Source organism: Myotis yumanensis, unplaced genomic scaffold, assembly GCF_028538775.1.
Source record: "Myotis yumanensis isolate MYYU_CA2020_CCGP unplaced genomic scaffold, mMyoYum1.0.hap1 SCAF_6, whole genome shotgun sequence".
Lineage (NCBI taxonomy): Eukaryota > Metazoa > Chordata > Mammalia > Chiroptera > Vespertilionidae > Myotis > Myotis yumanensis.
Window position 1 is genome coordinate 63,255,031 of NW_027223757.1, and position 18,607 is coordinate 63,273,637.

General features: G+C 47.1%; 3 protein-coding genes across 3 annotated transcripts; 2 read left to right on the forward strand and 1 right to left on the reverse strand.

Moving 5' to 3' along the window:
• Nucleotides 1-4,732: 4,732 nt before the first annotated feature.
• Nucleotides 4,733-5,745, forward strand: OOEP (oocyte expressed protein). Its single transcript, XM_070419096.1, has 3 exons — nucleotides 4,733-4,919; nucleotides 5,103-5,287; nucleotides 5,656-5,745. The coding sequence occupies exons 1-3, from the start codon at nucleotides 4,733-4,735 to the stop codon at nucleotides 5,743-5,745; spliced, it is 462 nt and encodes a 153-aa protein (XP_070275197.1).
• Nucleotides 5,746-10,734: 4,989 nt separating this feature from the next.
• On the reverse strand, nucleotides 10,735-12,474 carry KHDC3L (KH domain containing 3 like, subcortical maternal complex member). Its single transcript, XM_070419097.1, has 3 exons — nucleotides 12,306-12,474; nucleotides 11,957-12,139; nucleotides 10,735-11,693 (listed from the first exon to the last, which is right to left on the reverse strand). The coding sequence occupies exons 1-3, from the start codon at nucleotides 12,472-12,474 to the stop codon at nucleotides 10,735-10,737; spliced, it is 1,311 nt and encodes a 436-aa protein (XP_070275198.1).
• A 3,676-nt stretch (nucleotides 12,475-16,150) lies between these two features.
• DPPA5 (developmental pluripotency associated 5) lies at nucleotides 16,151-17,030 on the forward strand. The gene is made up of 3 exons (XM_070419338.1): nucleotides 16,151-16,262; nucleotides 16,376-16,555; nucleotides 16,981-17,030. The coding sequence occupies exons 1-3, from the start codon at nucleotides 16,151-16,153 to the stop codon at nucleotides 17,028-17,030; spliced, it is 342 nt and encodes a 113-aa protein (XP_070275439.1).
• Nucleotides 17,031-18,607: the final 1,577 nt, after the last annotated feature.

Consider the following 18,607-nt stretch of genomic DNA (forward strand, 5'->3'; position numbering starts at 1 on the left):
CAAACATAATTTATATTCCATTTACTTCAATAAGAGCAAATAATGCCCTTCTGGTCCCCAATCTAGGCAGAAGTAAACTTTGCTACTTTCAATCAAGCCAAGCCATGGCCCCAGTTCGGTAGAAGATGTTAATTCAGCACAGAACTTTGTTGAGGCTCAGAGGAGGTAACAGGTGATAAATTGGGGGCCTACATCAAGAGAATGGATAGAAAAAGGAAAATGAAATACCAGGTCACCAGTGAGTTCAAGACTAAAGTGAAACAAACAAAAAGACTAAAGTGAAAGACTAGAAAATTCTTTTGTAGAAAAAAAAAACATAGAGAAAAAAAAATGTAGTGGGAAAAGTGACTTAAAGAGGTGAAACTGAGCAAAAAGCACAAGAAAATGGCTAAGTTACAGGTTAATACTCCGGAAGGGGAATAAAGGGACATGAGCAATGCAAGTAAAAGTTTTATTTTGTAAGCATGAATTAAAAGCAAGTGACATGAGCCCAGCAGGTGTGGTTGACCCATGAATCAGGAGGTCACAGTTTGATTCTGGGACAGAGCACATGCTTGGATTTCGTGCTCGATCTCCAGCAAAGAGCTTGCAGGAGGCAGCAATCAATGATTCTCATCACTGATGTTTCTATTCCTCTCTCCCTCTCTCTGAACTCAATTAAAAAAACACACAAACAGATCATTGTGTCAAAAAAGCAACTTTTAAGGTTATGATCCTATCGCAGCCTTCAAAAGATTAATATATGGAGGGATTCAAAGAAGACATTATAAAATATCAACATTTAGCCCCTGATTTTGAAAAGGAGGAATGGAAAAAATTTGGTTGTACCCTTTATTCAGTCTTTGGCACTCTCAGTATGGCCACTTGGTGGCTCCAGATGATTTTAAATAGATATTAGCTAAATTTATCCATAAAATTATCCATCATGGAACGGACAAATTTGTTATTATCTTAAGTCAGCATTGATGGGGAAACTTTATAAAACAGCTGAGGTTATTTTCAGATTATGTATCACCTGTCAACAACATAATCCTTAAAAAATTGCAAAGGTGGGACAAGATCTGGAACCAGAGCCTCAAGGACCCTTTGACAGTGTTTGTTAAATATCTCCTTACAACTCTACTTTCCTTATGTTAACCATTTTTTTCCCTATCAGTGACATACATTTTGATGTTATTATTTGGTACAAAAATTGGTTTTATGTCTTCTTTATGCTTTGTAACATTTTTCATTGTATAGAGAGACTTCATCCTTAGAGTTGAAGGTTACAAGGAGTGAAGTAATGAAGAACAAAGTTTCGCAACGAGAAATTACAAAACCATTTCACTCACGTACTTTACTGTCTAAACCCAAAGCCCCGCAGACTGGTTCCTCCAGGGCTAAGCAAAGAAAATGAAAGCAGCTCTAGTCAGTTTGGCTCAGTGGAGAGAGCGTCAGCCAGCAAATTGAAAGGTCCCAGGTTTGATTCCGGTCAAGGGCACATGCCCAGGTTGTGGGCTCTGTAGGGCACAGCTATAGGGTTAAGCCTCGGACTGACTTGTTGGCAGAGCTACAAACAAGTCCCAGCTTAGAAGGCACAGTCCTCTTAGCATAATTAGGCTTGACCTTATGATGCTTCCTAGATCCTTCCTAGGTAGCTAATGGGCTGTGGGAGGTGCTGCCAAAACAAGTGAAACTCACAAAAACATTGACCACTACCTTGTTTACCTCTGGCTATAAAATAAAGGCTCAGCTTGCCTCTGGATCTCTCTCTGTGGCCTCAGCCAGGCACAGGAAGATTCACCTGGAGTCCTAGACCCAGCTTATTCTCTTTGTCATTTCTTCATCCTTCACCGCCCTCACTCAGGCTTTCCAACCCTTGGCTGAGCTGGCTCAGCACAGGGCTCGATCCCCAGTAGGGGGAGTGCAGGAGGCTGCCGACCCATGATTCTCTCTCATCAATGATGTTTCTCTCTCTCCCTCTTCCTTCCTCTCTGAAATCAATAAAAATATATTTGAAAAACAAACAACACAAATGTATTAAAAAAAATAAAGCAAAGAAAAATGAAAGCACATGATCCACTGGAAGTCTTCTTGGTAGAAGAGTTTTAACTTGCATTCAGTCACATAGCTAGAAAATGTTGGAGCCAGAATTAAAACCGTGCCCACCTCCCACTCATCAGAGCCAAATTAGGAAGCCTTGGAGATAACAGAGTGGCAAAACTGATTCATCTTGGCAGATTCTGCTAACTTCTAAAAATCTTTCTGTTTTGAAGCTGGCATGGGGTCAGCAAGTAAAACTCAAGGCTTGCCAATTGTAGGAAACTTAATACGGGGTCTCTGCATAAGACTAGGACCCCAGATGACTATACTTCCAAAAATGAAACTAAATCAGAATTAAATTTTGCTATCCAGATGGAAATGTCAAAGAACATAGTCTCAACTTTGCCTTTCTCAATTATGTCTTGACCTAATAATTAATTACTACAAACCAGCCTTGTGACTAATTCTACGTGTAGGAGTCTGAAATTTTCCAGGCGATAATGTGAACTGGCCTCAGGTTGAATGCATCCTTGAGAGAATGGCTCAAGTGAAAAATTATCATTTTATAAAAAGGTGACATTATCTCCCTACCTAATGTCAATTTTAAAAAATTAACCCCAGGTGGTACAGGATTTAAATGTTAAGATAGAAACGTCAGTATTCTCAGTAGAAAGTATAGTGAATATTTGTAGACCTCCAGGCAGGAAAGGATTTCTTAAGCAAGGCACTTGCTATAAAGATTGGTGAACTTGACTGCATTAAAATTAAACATTTTAGCCATCGAAAGACACCTTAAATAAACTGAAAAGACAATTTAAGCTAGAAGATACTGAGAATACATACAACTGACAAAGGATTAGTAAGAGACGGAAGAATACATTAAATAAAATACTTTCACATATTTATATCTTCCATACTTGTTTTTTACAATGTGCATTCATTATTATGTGATTTTTATTTATTTATTTTTATTATTTTTCTAAGAGTCTTCACATGAGAATACTTTTTCCATTGATCTTTAGAGAGAGGGAGAGAGAGAGAGAGGGAGGGAGAGAAGAAGGGAGGGAGAGAAGGAGGGAGAGAGAGAGAGAGAGAGAGAGAGAAAGACATCAATTGGCTGCTCCTGCATGCCCCTTACTAGGGATTGAGCCTGACACCCTGGCATGTGCACTGACCTGGAATCCAACCAGCGACCTACCTCTTGGTGCATGGGACAACACTCAGCCAACTGAGCCACACCGGCCAGGGCTGTTATGTTGATTTTTAAAATTAAATTGAAGAAGTAAAAACATCCACTAAAGTTAGATTCAACACCTTGTCTTATACAAATTATCTATTGATAACTGTTGATGCCTAGATGATGTGGATGAGGGAATTCAGCATATTAATACATCTCCCTTATACAAATGATCAAAAATGTCCATTAAAATGATTAAAACAACAACAACAACATATAGCTAGTTGTAAGAACAAAACAGTTTGTGCAGTAACTGCTATTTATTCTAAAACAACTACCAAATAATATTTCTAGAGATGCATTAGAAAAAGTATATAAACATGCATGGAGTGGTATAGACCAGCTTCAGGGGAATGATACCCTGTGGCGAGAGAAAGGAAAGATATTTGAGTGATATCTGTTTTAAAGAGGAGAGAAGTGAGGCAATGTGGGAAAATGTTAACATATTGTAGGGGTGTTGTTCATGGGTGTTTGTTATGTAACTTTTTGAATGTGTGACATCTTTTATAATTTAAAGTTTTACCTAAAATCAAAAACATTGAGAAGAAATGTACATCCATATTGTTTGAGGATTTTGGAAATAAATGGGATTTGTCTATACTTGCTACGTATTCTATAAGGAACAGCTTTGACTTTCATATTTTAAAACACGAAACACTTGCTTGAATGACTTAGAAGTAGTAACTAACCAGACCATCAGAAGATAACAGGAAGCAGAAGAGAGAAAAATGTCGATTCAATGAGCCTGCCCTCAGCCTGATTTGCCTACCAACCTCTGGAATTTAGATTTGCTCCATTTATTGCCATCAAGTCTGAAGATGAGTTCCAACAATCAAATGTAGTACCCAACATTCACGAGGCACCAAATGTTCATGCCTTAAAGCAGTGGTTCTCAACCTCGGCTGCACATTAGAATCACCTGGGAATCTTTTTAGAATCCTGATTTCTGGGCCTCATCCTCCAGAAATTCTGTTTCTTTGTTATGGGGTGGGGCCACAACCTTAGTAACAAAGAAACAGAATTTCCGGAGGATGAGGCCCAGAAATCAGGATTCTAAAAAGATTCCCAGGTGATTCTAATGTGCAGCCGAGGTTGAGAACCACTGCCTTAAAGTGACTTCCAGTCAACATAGTCTCCAATGCAAACCACACCTGCGGGGGGCGGGGGGGGGGGGGGGTGTGTGTCTTGGAGGCCAGGTGATACCTTACTTGTGGAGATGACCTCTGAGACCCAGCTGGAGCCAAATAAAGACTAATTCAAGGTCCCAAAGGAAGTCCTGGTGATTGATGCAGAGCAGGAAGCGCCCTATGGAGCCTGCAGGCCCTGGTGCCCAGTGTCCATTGGGCTGGGGGTGGAGGGTAATGCCAGAAGGGGCGGGGCTGCACGGAGACCCTAAAAGCGGGCACAGGCTCCGCCTCTGATTGGAGTTCTGTGAGAGCCACTCGACCTCGCCCTAGTGCTGCAGCTCCCAGCATGGTGGACCAGCCCGATGCCGTGGTCCAGGAGGACCCATGGATGTCCGCCCAGGCCCTGGACAGGCTGCTGAAGATGCCGCTTCCACTGCCCCGGATTCGCACCCGGCCCTGGTGGTTTCCTGCGCTGGAGCTGAGAGATCCATTGGTGTTTTACCTGGAGGCATGTCTGGCTGACCCCATCTTCGGTGAGCGAGCCGGGTGTGCAGGTGGCCTGATCCCCTCCAGTCCGAGAGAGGCCGGGCAGGGCACCTCTCGACAGCCTTTCCTAACTTCGAGGGCCACGTTTGACGCCGGGAAGCCGACGGCGGCGGCCTTTCCTTCCAATCTGCCTCCTCTTGCCACCCCTCAGTCTCTCTCTTCCTGTTTAGGCAAAAACGGAGCCATGATTCCGGAAATAGAGTGGATGAACCAGGTCCTGCTGACGGTGGAAAAGGTGAACTCCGGGAGCTTAATCGAAATCACTGTTTTCGGACAGCCCCGTGTCCAAAATAGGGTGAGAAGCGTGCTCCTGAGCCTGGCAGCAAGGCACCGGGAAAACCGTGCCCGAGGTGAGGCTCTCTGCAACCTGCATGTGGAGGGAGCCCAGGTGAACCCCTGGCGGTACCTGGCTTCCTTCCAGCCTCTCTTCCCTTCCCAATACTCTTTACAATTTCCCAGCTCCTGTAAGGTGCAGGCAGCCCCTGGGCATCCCTTTGTGTGGAGTCCAAGTAGGAACTTGGGGTAGTAAGCTGAGATCTGACACATTCATGCCCTTCACTGCCCATGTCGGCCTCCGTTTGATTATACAACTATTTCCAGATCCAAGTTCAGAACCTCCACCCGGAGAAATGGTGTTGCCAGCACCCCTCCCCCCAACCCCTCCCCCTGCCCGCAATGACGGCGTAATTTGAAACAGTGAGTATTTTTGCTTATCCAGATAAGAAGATAAAACAACTTGAGAAGTTCTTGAAGGCCTATGGGTCACCTCCCCCGACTCCCCAGTCTGCCCGGTCTCAGTCTCCTGTTGCATGATATTGGCAGGAGCATTATGAGAACCGACCTGCTCCTGCTCCTGAAGTTCAAAAGAAGCAAGTGTCCTTAAATCTCAGCTTCTTTCTTTTGCTGGCTGGATGGTGGTTTAGTTATTCTGATGCAGATGTGAGTGCTGTTGTAATAAAATGAATTTCCTTTTTGTCCACTGGCATAAAAATCTTTGCTCACTTAAAATTAAGCAAATTTACAAAAGATTGACAGTTCATGCATGTCTTTTTAAAAAAAAATTTTTTGTGTGTGGGTTTATTTGAGCCAAACTGGACAGTTGCTGGGAAGCAGAACCTCAACAAATTGAGATAATGCTTCAGAGAATGGAGGTTTCTCATTTATTTTTATACATTGTAATCAAAGGAGGCCATGTAGGTGAGTTACACGAAATCCATTGGTGATAGATTAGAGAGGCGGGAGAAAGCAAAGGGGAAACCTCTGGGATTGGGTAAAAGGTAAAATGATAGACACACACTTAGGTGGGTGGAGGAATAATTAACATGATAACAATGAAGGAATTTGTGATATCTGTCCTGGAGCCCAGGCACATTAGGTTGTGCCCCAAGGGGTCTGGAAAAAGGGAAGTTACAAGTTACCCAGACATTTCAAGGATATGTTATCATAGATGCAAAAAGACAGGCTCAGTTAAGATAAGGTTGACCTTGTCAGTGAAGACACCGGCCTAGGAGGTGACCACCCACCACTACTGCTTTCAGTTAAAGTTTAATTTCAGACCATCCTTTGTAGTTACTTTGTCTTTGAGTTTGCAAGATAGTCATGCAGGCCTTCCCTGAGCTTATCAGGTTAGCGTGTGGCCCCTTTCGTCCATCTCCCTTTTGGTCATAAATCAAACCAAAGGATTCATGCATGTCTTGATGTGCGCGGTAGGTATAAGGCCTGACAAGTGGTTTTCTTTTGGTCTGTTTGTTTCTACCATTTTGAAACTATTTTATGATTTTTATGGTGTCAGTCAGGCCTTCATTCACAGGAGGTAGAGATGTTGGGTCAATATACTTTGGGTCTTTTTTTTGTTTTTTTGTTTTGCATCATTTGTTCTCAAACTTGAACATGTGTGTAATTACCTTGGGAGCTTACTAAAAGTTTAATGCTCCTCAAGTGATTCTGATCAGTACATTGGGCCCATGAATTTGCATTTCTAACAAGCTCCCAGGTAATTCCAATCGGTGATTCTCCTTTGAGGCTCTCTCACTTTGAAGCTGCTGTGCGTTTTCTTCTGGAGCAGTGGTTCTCAACCTTGGCTGCACATTAGAATCACCTGGGAATCTTTTTAAAATCCTGATTTCTGGGCCTCATCCTCCAGAAAATTCTGTTTCTTTGTTATGGAGTGGGGCCACAACATTAGTAACAAAGAAACAGAATTTCCAGAGGATGAGGCCCAGAAATCAGGATTTTAAAAAGATTCCCACGCCCTAACCGGTTTTGCTCAGTGGATAGAGCGTCAGCCTGCAGACTGAAAGGTCCCAGGTTCGATTCCGGCCAAGGGCATGTACCATGGTTGCGGGCACATCCCCAGTAGGAGGTGTGCAGGAGGCAGCTGATCAATGTTCCTTTCTCATCGATGTTTCTAACTATCTCTCTCCCTTCCTCTCTGTGAAAAATCAATATATTTAAAAAGATTCCCAGGTGATTCTAATGTGCAGCCAAGGTTAAGAACCACTGTTCTAGAGGGGTGCCTCCCTTTCTGCACATGAGTGGGTATTCTAACAGGAAAGCTAAGCCATCCGCATTCATTCTGCTGGTGCTGAGATTCACTGGAGAACTGTGATCCTGGGCAGTTTGTCCCACAGAAGGTGTTCTTTCCCCAGGCTGGCTGGCTCTGCTCCCCCTTCCCCCCCATACACACACACCGGCCTGCAAAGGTGTCCTGAACCAGGGGATTTGTTTTTCTATTACCAGTGAAATAGTTATGAACAAATTGTGCAAAACAACCTTAAACCCTTGCTGTCTCCACTTTCAGGAAGTAGATTTCTTGGGGGGAGAGGCAGCTAAGAGCTCAGCAGCTTCAGACACAAAGTTTGAGTTGATTTAACTCCTGCACTTTCTTTACCCCTTAGTAGTAAAGGATTTTAGCTGTTTGCAAGGGTTTTTAAAATATGTCTTTGATTACAGTGATAATGATCATATTCCTAGTTTGCTTCTCATTTTTGGTCCATTAGAACTAATATTTTTTTTGCATGAGAGAAATTGTTATATGTAGTTAAACCAATTATTGTTTTCTGTGTGATTTCCCCTCATCCCTTTAAAAAAAAGTTTTGATTTTTAGAGGGAGAGGGGGAGAGAAAAACATCTATGAGAAACATCATTGATCAGCTGCCTACTTCGCGCCCCCTATTGGATATCTTGCCTGCAACCCAGATGTATGCCCAGACCTAGAATCCAACTAGCAACCTCTTGGTGCATGGGCCAATGCTCAACCACTGAACCCCATGCTCTTGGGGCCCTCATCCTTACTTTAAGCTTAGGAACTCCTGCTTGCTCTTATTCTGTAGATTTTTTAATTTTATTTTAGAGAGGAAGGGAGGTATGGGAGAGGGGGAGAGAAACATCGGTGTGAGAGAACATCGTTTGGTTGCCTCCCACACTTGCTCTGATCAGGGAGAAATCCACAACCTGGGTATGTGCCATGACCGATAATCAAACCTGCTACCTTCTGAGGCGATGTGCCAACCACTGAGCATTACCAGCCAGGGTATCCTGTAGAAATCTAACAAATATTCCTGCAGGTTTTCCTATTGGGATTTCTCAAAACCATTGAACATTTTGGACTGGTATTTGGAGGAAGAGGTTATGCTTAAAATTTATTCAAATTTTTCCCAGATTAATAAAAATTAAATGATTCTACACTTCTTACCCCCCATTACTTCCAAATGAGTGTATTTGGAGGTAGGGCCTATAAAGAGTTAATAAAGGTAAAATAAGGGTATATGGGTGGGCCTTTTCCCAGTATAACTGGTGTCTTTATAAGAAGAATATGGACACAAGATAGGTTGAGCACAGAGGAAAGCCCATGTGAAGACATACATAGCAAGAGGGCAGCCATCTGCAAGCTAAGAAGAGAGCCTTCAGAAGAAACCAAACCTGGGAATACCTTGATCTTGGACTTCTAGCCTTTACAACAGTGGTTCTCAACCTGTGGGCCACGACCCCTTTGGGGGTCGAACGACCCTTTCACAGGGGTCGCCTAAGACCATCGGAAAACATAATTACATATTTTTGTGATTAATCACTATGCTTTAATTATGTTCAATTTGTAACAATGAAATTAGGGTCACCACAACATGAGGAACTGTATTAAAGGGTCTCGGGCATTAGGAAGGTTGAGAACCACTACTCTAGAACTTTGAGAACAATAAATGTTGCTTAAGCCACCCAGTCTGTTTTGTTTTCTCTCTCCCTTCCCCTTTCTCTAAAATCACATTAGGTTGTGCCCCAAGGGGTCTGGAAAAAGGGAAGTTACAAGTTACCCAGACATTTCAATGATATAGTGTTATCATAGGTACAAAAAGACAGGCTCAGTTAAAGGTTGACCTTGTCAGTGAAGATACTGGCCTAGGACATTAACTACCCACCATAACTGATTTTAGTTTAATTTCAGACCATCCTTTGTGGTTACTTTAGGTCTCTGAGTTTGCAAGACAGCCATGCAGGCCTTCCCTGAGCTTGTCAGGTTAGCATATGGCCCCTTTCGTCCACAGTGATCACCTATTAGTGGTAACCAAAGGGCCTATGACAGACATACCACTGCCCTGATCTTTAAAGTGAAGTTCCCTTTTAAAATTTATTTCAAATCCTCAGCTGAGGATATTTTTCCATTGACTTTTGTTTTTAGACTGTGGAAGGAGGGGGAGAGGCAGAAAGAGAAACATCGATGTGAGAGACATATCAATTGGTTGCCTCCCTCATGCACTCTGACCAGGGCCAGGAATCCGAGGTTGGTGCTCTTGACCAGAATTGAACCCCGGACCCTTCAGTCCACAGGCCTAAGCTCTATCCACTCAGGGAAACTGGCTAGGACTTGAAGTTTTTTGTGTCTTAATTTTTAAAATGTTTATTTTAGAGAGGAAGGGCGAAGGAGAAAAGCATCTGAGAAATAGCAATTGGCTGCTTCCTGTATGCCCCCTCCTAGAGATAGAGTCCCAAACCCAACCTTGTGTACTTAAAGAATCCAATGGAACTGACCTAGGTGCATGGGAGGATGATCACTGAGCACAAATGAAAGTTTTCCTAAACACTAAGATTGGTGCTTGCTCTTGTCTTTTCATCCCAGTGCCCAGCTGTTAACAGTTCGCTTCCTTCTAGCAGGCACCTGGTGTTGGAGCTGCCTGGAGCCAGAAGCCAAATCTGACAAAGTTGCTAATTATGGCTACAATGGCATTCATAATGTGTCAGATTAACATGTTACATACCTGAATCTTACATTGTATTTCAAACATCAATTTTAACTGTGAAAAGGGTGCCCCACTCCAGGTTTGGAGAGGTTTCCCAGTGAGGGCCGGCTCCTTGGGCCAGAGGGGCCGCTCAGCGGACAAAGCCAGGTGTGAGCGGTGAAGGAGCATGAGGGAAGCACCAGCCTGCGACCTCTGGCCGCTAGAAATCCAACAGGTCTCACCTGCTTGCAGACAGAAAGCAGCCTAGAGCTGATATTGCCTCCCCTTCTACCTGCCAAACAACAGACGGTAGGTCATTCAATTCTTTATTAAGGAAATTCGATTCTTTTGTTACAACTTTAGATTTGTGCTTGCAAACATTTAACATGGGGGTGGGGAGGGGAAACCAAGAACAACCCACACCACCCTTTACTTTCCCCAGCTTCTGCTGCAGAAGCAGGACCTAGACTAGGGCTCCAGAGAGGGGTTTTCACTTGAACCTTGCCTGGCTCGCGCTCTGGGGTCCCGAAATGCCTTCATAACCTGGGAACGGGCTCTGGGTAGTGTTGGGGGAGCTCTGGGTCGCCGCCTCCTAGACTGTGTTGGGGAACAGCTGGGTCGCCATCTCCCAGACAGCGTCGGGGGACCGCTGGTTCCCCTTCTCTTGAACAGCGTCGGGGGACCGCTGGGTCGCCGTCTCCCGGACAGCGTCGGGGGACCGCTGGGTCGCCGTCTCCCGGACAGCGTCGGGGGACCGCTGGGTCGCCGTCTCCCGGACAGCGTCGGGGGACCGCTGGGTCGCCGTCTCCCGGACAGCGTCGGGGGACCGCTGGGTCGCCGTCTCCCGGACAGCGTCGGGGGACCGCTGGGTCGCCTTCTCCCGGACAGCGTCGGGGGACCGCTGGGTCCCTTTCTCTTGGACAGCGTCGGGGGACCGCTGGGTCCCTTTCTCTTGGACAGCGTCGGGGGACCGCTGGGTCCCTTTCTCTTGGACAGCGTCGGGGGACCGCTGGGTCGCCGTCTCCCGGACAGCGTCGGGGGACCGCTGGGTCCCCTTCTCTTGGACAGCGTCGGGGGACCGCTGGGTCGCCTTCTCCCGGACAGCGTCGGGGGACCGCTGGGTCCCCTTCTCTTGGACAGCGTCGGGGGACCGCTGGGTCGCCTTCTCCCGGACAGCGTCGGGGGACCGCTGGGTCGCCTTCTCCCGGACAGCGTCGGGGGACCGCTGGGTCGCCGTCTCCCGGACAGCGTCGGGGGACCGCTGGGTCCCCTTCTCTTGGACAGCGTCGGGGGACCGCTGGGTCGCCTTCTCTTGGACAGAGTCGGGGGACCGCTGGGTCGCCTTCTCCCGGACAGCGTCGGGGGACCGCTGGGTCGCCTTCTCTTGGACAGAGTCGGGGGACCGCTGGGTCGCCTTCTCTTGGACAGCGTCGGGGGACCGCTGGCTCTTGGCCACTCGGACTTTGTCGGGGGAGGCCTGGAGCGCAGCCACCCGGGCTGCAGCGGAGAAATTCCGTGGCTCGGCCTGCTCGGCAGCGTTCTTCAGCGAGCCTGGAAGAAGAGCAGGTGAGGAGGCCGCACCTGTGTCCCCATACTCTCCCCCCCGCAGGAGTCACCCGTAAGGGCTGCAGGGGTGGGGCCGAAATCTGAAAGCACTGGGTCCATTTGGGCTTCTAGATGCTTTGCAAAGAGGATGCCCATTCCCGGCGGACTAAGAGGATGAGACCGCTGCCCGGCCACACCCGGGACGCCTCAGGATCCCTCCTAAGTGAGCCAAGGTCTGCCCAGGCTTCCCCTCACTATTCCCGGCCCGCTACCTTGTGCCCGGAGTTGGCGGTGATAGTGAGCCAAGTTCATGATCATCTTGGACACATCCTTTTGGTAAGAAGGCCGGCCAAAGATCAGGATCTCAGCCTCGCCTTCGGGGTCCCACTGGTTAATGCGAAGCAGGGTCTGCGACACACACTCGACGTGCGGAATGTGCTCTCCGCCGGGGCCTGCACAGGAGGGAGAAAGGCCGTGAGGGGCGCACAGGAAGGGGAGGTGTCGGGAGGGGGAGAATTGCCAGGGCCACAGAGGAGGCTTGTCCCCAGGTGCGGTGAGGCTGGGTGATGGGAGCTGGGGAAAGGAGGCCGCCTTGGCTTCCCCTCTCCGGCCACTCACCGAAGATCGCTTCCACCAGCCACGCCTCGAGGTGAACCGTCTTCGGGCTCTTGAGATACTCCGTGTGGAACCAGTAGGGCTGCTTGGCGCTGTCACCCAGCACCTGGAATGGCGCCCCTCCCCGCTGCTCCAGCTGCACGAGCGTGGGAAAGCGCTTGGTGGTGGCCATGCTGCGGCGGGACACGCAGACAGAGCTGGTGCAGATGCAAGTGGGCCTGGCTACGGCAGCGGCGCTTGGGCCCGGGCCTTCTTATAAGGGGAAGGGCCGTGTCAAGCTCCTCCCCATCGCGCCCTGCTCATAGGATTCCAGGCCTAGCCGTCCGCAGCCGGCGTCGATCCGAGACGGCACAGGTGCGCTCTATTGCTCGCGGGTTCCCACGGGGCCCACCCCTCCCTCCCTCCCCGCTCCCCGCACTCGGGGAGGCAGAGGCGGAGCTCTAGAGTCGAAGGGAAGATCCAACAGCAGGACAATATTCGCAGAGAAGCAAACTGATATTTTCAGGGACCCGGGTGCTTTTCAGACAGTTCTAATGGGGCCATTTTAGCATTCCTGAGGAGTTGGGATAACTTTCTAATGGAAAACTAATTAAATACACACACACCAAAAAAAAAAAAAAAGAGCAAAAATTAAAAGGGTAAAATAGTATTCAAGGGCTAAAGTCTCCCACTTCCTCCTGAACCCCTGACCAATGAGTTTCCTACCCAGAGCCAGCACATTTCCAGTTTCTTCCTTAACCTGCCAGAGACAGCTGAACACAGCCAACAGCAGGTGGTCCGTGTGGTTTGGATGTTAGAGGGGAGTTCCTTGAAATTTTTCATGTCTTAATTCTCTCACACAATTACATTTCCATCTCTCGATTTTTCTGCCCAGCTTAAAGCATTACTTGTTATCTGCTACTCCGGAAGATGAAGTTATTTAGCTCTCACATCAGTAGTTGGGTATCATGCCCAGGCCCAGTGGGCTGAGACCCTCAGAATTCAAGCTCATCCTTGAATCCTCCATGGAATTCTGTTGGCCAAAGAAGTGCATGAGAAGTTTGTAGGTGTTTGACATGGTCCACAGTCTTGAGACCTAAGCAGAATACGCATTAGGAGCCAAAGAAAGGCAACATCAATTCAAAAGGTCACAGGATTGCCCTGACTGGTTTGGCTCAGTGGAGAGAGTGTCAGCCTGGGGACTGAAGGGTCTCTGGTTCCATTCTGGTCAAAGGCACATGCCTAGGGGGGCTCGGTCCCTGGGGGGGGGGGGGGGGGTGCAGGAGGCAGCCGATTAATGATTTTCATCATTGATGTTTCAATCTCTCCCTCTATGAAATCAATAAAAAATAAAAGAAACATGATTAAAACACAAAACAAAACTAAAGGTCACAGGATGGACTTATAAACTCCTGTGGGTAGGCAGAAGAATTAGATGAATGTATAACTGAAACCCAAGGATCTGGGCTCCATGACTGCCTCCCCTGGAGCTATGGAGTCATGAACACAGCAACTATAAATTGAAATCTGAGGTCCTATAGGATTTGAAGGATCAAATCCAGGAAGCATCTCCAGTCTGACTGACAATCTCTAGTCTGAAATCTGTTTCTGCTACCAAAATGATATAGGGTGATAATATTTCCCCTTAGTTGAGATAAGGATACTTGCAGTTCTATGCATATTGTTGTCATTTGTGTGTGTGAGTAGATTTTTTACTTCCTTGAAGTTTCAGAAATTGGGTATAGAAATATTTAAGAGAATTAAAACCATGGTATTAGTAATTATGTTAAAAAAGAATCTGTATTTAAATGAAATCCTAGACTATGAAAACTAATCTATAGTGATAGAAAGCAGGGAGTGATTGCCTGGGAAAGGGGATGAAAGGAGGAAGGGATTAGAAAGAGACACTAGGAAACTTGGGGATGATGGAAATATGCATTATCTTGATTATAGTGAAGGTTCCACTGGATGTATCTATATGTCAAAATTGGTCAAATAGTATACATTTTAGTATAAGCAGTTTATTGTACTGTATTCTTCAAAGTGGCTAAAAAAGAAGGAATCTATATGCATGGTATTTTATTTTCCTGTAATATTTTAGATAATTTAACAAATTAGAGAAATAGTTTTGTAATTCCAATTTGAAATATATAAGTAATTGATTTAGATATGTGGGTTAAGATGAAATATTAGTTTATATGCAGTATTGGATTTCTGAAGAGAAATTCAGGTCCAACATATAAATAAATTGTATTTATTTGATTTATAGGAATTATTTGGTAATTGGGAAGTTTTTTGAGGCTTAAAGTACCTTGCAAATGCTCTTTACCATGTATGAGAATATTTAGTTAATTAAATTTGTCAGTGGAACCTGTGATATTTAGAGACCATTAAATGTAATTGTTAAAACTTTCTGCCTGGTTCAGTGGCTAGAGCATTGGCCTTCAGACTGAAGGGTCCCAGGTTCAATTCCAGTCAAGGGCATATGCCCAGATTGTGGGCTCAATCCCCAGTGTGGGGCATGCAGGAGACAGCCCATTGATGATTCTCTCTCATCATTGATGTTTCTATCTCTCTCTCCCTCTCCCTTCCTCTCTGAAATCAATAAAAATATATTAAAAAACAAAACTTTCTGCCTGGTCAGAGTGGCTCAGTTAGTTGAAGGTCATCCTGTGCATGGAAAGGTTGCCAAGGCACATACATGGGTTTCGGGGTTCCATCCCTGGTTGTGTGGAAGGCAACCAATTGATGCACATCAATGTTTCTTTCTCTCTCTTTTCCTCTCTCTAAGCATGTCCTCAGGTGAGGGTTAAAAACACAAAAATCCAACTTTCTATGCTTATGAATGGGATAATAAGGTTTGAAAGTGAAACTTGGAAGCCTAAGAAAGAACTAAAGGTTTGGTTTTTATAATTTTCAGGAAAGAAAATATGACTTTTCAAATAAGCCATCATCATAATAGCCAGCTGAGGGATTATTAGGTAGAAGTTCCCAGATGGTGGCCTTGGGAAGACCCAGCTTCATCTCCATCTGTGAAGCCCTAAAACACTGAAATCATACCCTCATTGGGTGAACCCAGTACATCGCTTCAAGCAATATATTTTAAAAAATAAATAAAGCAGTTTATTTAGAGCCAGAGGTCTGGACCACACGGTTCGGTTCTAGTGGCCAGGCAGAGCCAGATGAGCTTCGAAATAGTAGATTCAAAATTTCCAGGCTCAGGGGCTTTAAGGAGCCCCTTTACGATAATGAATTTTTAAATCTCGTTTCCTCTTTGTTAAGTGACAGGAATGACTCCTGAGGTCCCAGAATTCACACCTGCGATGTGAAGACCCAAGATCCAACCCTCAGAGAAGGAAACGGACCCTCCTTTGGAACGTGGAAGGCCGAAAGGCTGAAACTCGATTGGCAGCTCCCGGGTGGTTCTCGCACCCTTCAACCTGGAGTTCCACTTTCTGGGGTTCAGGCCCAACCACTCGTTCCTGGGGCACGAGTAGCGCCTTTGTCCCGCGAACTCCCAAGGCCCGGGGTTTCTGGTGCGGAAGAGTCAATGCAGGTGGAAACCCTTGTAACCTTGTGAACTTGGGGACAGCTGGGCCCACCAGCGCTCGGGAAGGTACAGGAGGTCACCTGCTAGATCCGAGTGCAGGCAGGAGGCGGGGCGAGCAGGGCGATGTGAGCCCCGGATTGGACCTCCAGGCGGGCCCTTCCGGGGCGGGGCCTGGCTGGGGGCGGGCCCTGTCTGGGGGCGGGGCCTGTCTGGGGGCGGGGCCTTCCCGAGAGCTCAATTTTGGCGCGGCGGCAGCGGCGCGGGTTACTCTCAGGCCTAACGTAACCCTGAGCGCGGTTTTCCCTTCGAGGCATTCGCGATGGGGACGATGCCGAGACGGAAAGATATCCCCCCGTGGGTGAAAGTCCCCGAGGACTTGCGAGATCCGGAGGTGCTGCAGGTCCAGACGGCGCTGCTGGAAGCCATGTTTGGTAAGGGAGCCCAGTCCTGACTGGGGTGCCTCCACCAGGGCGGGCGGGCGGGCGTCTGGGCCTCCCGTGGGGGAGGGGGGTGTCTGAACGCTCCATCTTCTTCCCCCACGTAGGCCCCGGAGGATCTCGAATCCCATACATCGAGCAAGTGAGCAGAGCCATGCTCGAGCTGAAGGTTCTGGAATCCTCGAACCTCACCGAGGTCGTGGTTTACGGCAATTACTTGTACAAGCTCCGAACCAAGTGGATGCTCCAGTCCATGGCCGAGAGGCACCGCCTGAGGCAGGAGCGAGGTGAGAGGCCTTCGCCAGGTGCTGGGGGGCGGGGGCGGGGAGGGGCAGCTTCACCCCACACCCCCGCTCCCAGCCCTCCGCACCCCTGCTTCCTGTGCCCCCTGCAACCGCCGCACGGGCCTCACCGCCATTCGGGCCCTGGGTGTTGGGCTGGTCCTGGGCGCCTTGGGGAGGCCCATGGGCGGGTCCTCGGGGCCTGGGAGTGAGACTTGGATGGGAGGGGGCCCCGGGTTGGTCTAATCGGGTGGGGTTATCTGAGGTTGTAACCCTGCCCGCCCCCCAGTTCCTCGGAGGTGGTTGGAATGGGCCCAGTGGTTCCACGTTCCGAGGGCCCTGAGGATCCCAGGCCCGGAACGTTGGGCCGGGACCTGGCCAGGCTGTTGCCTCCCTTTCCTCACCACGCCCGCCTTTGTCTTCTGATCCAGGGATGCTCAGACTCGAGGACGCCATGAGTGCCCTCGAGCTCGGCCTTTAGCTGAGGGGAAGCGCGTTTGCACCCGGCGGACCGGGGACCAGGATGTGGACAGGAGGCTGTGGATCTGCAGTGGGTCTGCTCCCCGCGGAACAAGGGAAAACAGCTTGTTGGGGGTTTTTGCATTGGCCTCATGAGTCCTGCTGTAACTTTTTTCCAAGGTTGCTAATTAACGAATAAAATGTTAAAACAGTTCCTCACGTGTGGTTGGAGGTAATATCTATAGTTAAGGTGGACCTTGTACTTAAGCCTTAAATGAACCTCCCCCCCTTCAAAGCTAAGTGTAGAGGTCCAAGAACACACTTGGCTAGGGTATATATATATATATAAAAAAAGGGCAGGTGTCTAGGAGCAAAGTTTTGAGATAAAGCTCCAACCAAAAACCGGTCAATCTAGGGGAGATGTGATATGGTTTGGAACTGACTAAAAAATAATCGCTCTGCCCTGGCCTGTGTGCTCAGTAGTTAGAGCGTTGGCCTGCAACTCAGTCTTGGGTTCAGTTCCCCGTCAAGAGCAGGTACCTGGGTTGCAGGCTGATCCCCGGCCCTGGTTGTCTGTGTGGGAGGCAACCAGTCCATCGATGTATCTCTCACATCTGTTTCTCTTTCTCTTTCTCCCTCCCTCCCTCCTTCCCTTGCACTCTCTAAAAAAACCATATGGGAAAAATATCCTCAGGTAAGATTTTTTTTTTTTAAATATATTTTATTGATTTTTCACAGAGAGGAAGGGAGAGAGATAGAGAGTTAGAAACATCGATGAGAGAGAAACATTGATCAGCTGCCTCCTGCACATCTCCCACTGGGGATGTGCCTGCAACCCAGGTACATGCCCTTAACCGGAATCGAACCTGGGACCCTTCAGTCCGCAGGCCGACGCTCTATCCACTGAGCCAAACCGGTCTCGGCTATCCTCAGGTAAGATTAAAAAAATAATAGCCCTATAATAGATTAACATAACATGTATACAATGAAAAGCAACTATTCTATATAACAAATACAGAAGTGTCAATAACTTATTAGTATAGCAGTTTTATATCCTTGTAAACTCATTCGGTTCTCATCTTCAGTCTGCTGCAGAATGTTATTTAGGTGAAATTTGAAGAAAATTCAGCCTTACAGATAGGTTCTCCTTTTCCACATACCTAGCAGACCTCTTGAAAGGGGCTTTGGGGTTCTCTACCACACTTACAGGGATTCCCAAAGGGTATGTGAAATTGCAGGTAGATAAAGGCATTATTCTAGGTAGGGATCACCCCTGATTTGTCAAGGGTTCATCAGAATGGGGACTACAGTTTTCCCTAGTAGAGACTAGCTTAGTAGTTCCAAACCAAAATGAGTCCCACTTGGGGAACTTTCTGGCCCTATGACCTTAGTCAAGTTGTTCTATCCTCTCAGTCTCCAAATTGAAGATAACAGCATCTGACTCCACATGAAGTTGTGAGGGTTAGCTGTTAATACAGGTAGGGAACTTAAAACAAGCATCACACTCTAGCAAGTGTTGACTATTATTAGAGATTGACCAATAATGGAAGAGAAGACTAATAATGAGATGTCTTCTGATGGCATGTCTGTCAGACAACT

What these genes read in the sequence shown, in the direction of transcription:
- OOEP (XM_070419096.1), top strand. Translation starts at nt 4,733, where the DNA reads ATGGTGGACCAGCCCGATGCCGTGGTCCAGGAGGACCCATGGATGTCC. An exon ending in TCTGGCTGACCCCATCTTCG is followed by an intron (nt 4,920 to 5,102) that starts GTGAGCGAGCCG and finishes CTTCCTGTTTAG; the next exon opens with GCAAAAACGGAGCCATGATT. An exon ending in AAAACCGTGCCCGAGGTGAG is followed by an intron (nt 5,288 to 5,655) that starts GCTCTCTGCAAC and finishes TATCCAGATAAG; the next exon opens with AAGATAAAACAACTTGAGAA.
- KHDC3L (XM_070419097.1), bottom strand. Translation starts at nt 12,474, where the DNA reads ATGGCCACCACCAAGCGCTTTCCCACGCTCGTGCAGCTGGAGCAGCGG. An exon ending in GCTGGTGGAAGCGATCTTCG is followed by an intron (nt 12,140 to 12,305) that starts GTGAGTGGCCGG and finishes CCTCCTGTGCAG; the next exon opens with GCCCCGGCGGAGAGCACATT. An exon ending in CCAACTCCGGGCACAAGGTA is followed by an intron (nt 11,694 to 11,956) that starts GCGGGCCGGGAA and finishes CTCTTCTTCCAG; the next exon opens with GCTCGCTGAAGAACGCTGCC.
- DPPA5 (XM_070419338.1), top strand. Translation starts at nt 16,151, where the DNA reads ATGGGGACGATGCCGAGACGGAAAGATATCCCCCCGTGGGTGAAAGTC. An exon ending in GCTGCTGGAAGCCATGTTTG is followed by an intron (nt 16,263 to 16,375) that starts GTAAGGGAGCCC and finishes TCCCCCACGTAG; the next exon opens with GCCCCGGAGGATCTCGAATC. An exon ending in CCGCCTGAGGCAGGAGCGAG is followed by an intron (nt 16,556 to 16,980) that starts GTGAGAGGCCTT and finishes CTTCTGATCCAG; the next exon opens with GGATGCTCAGACTCGAGGAC.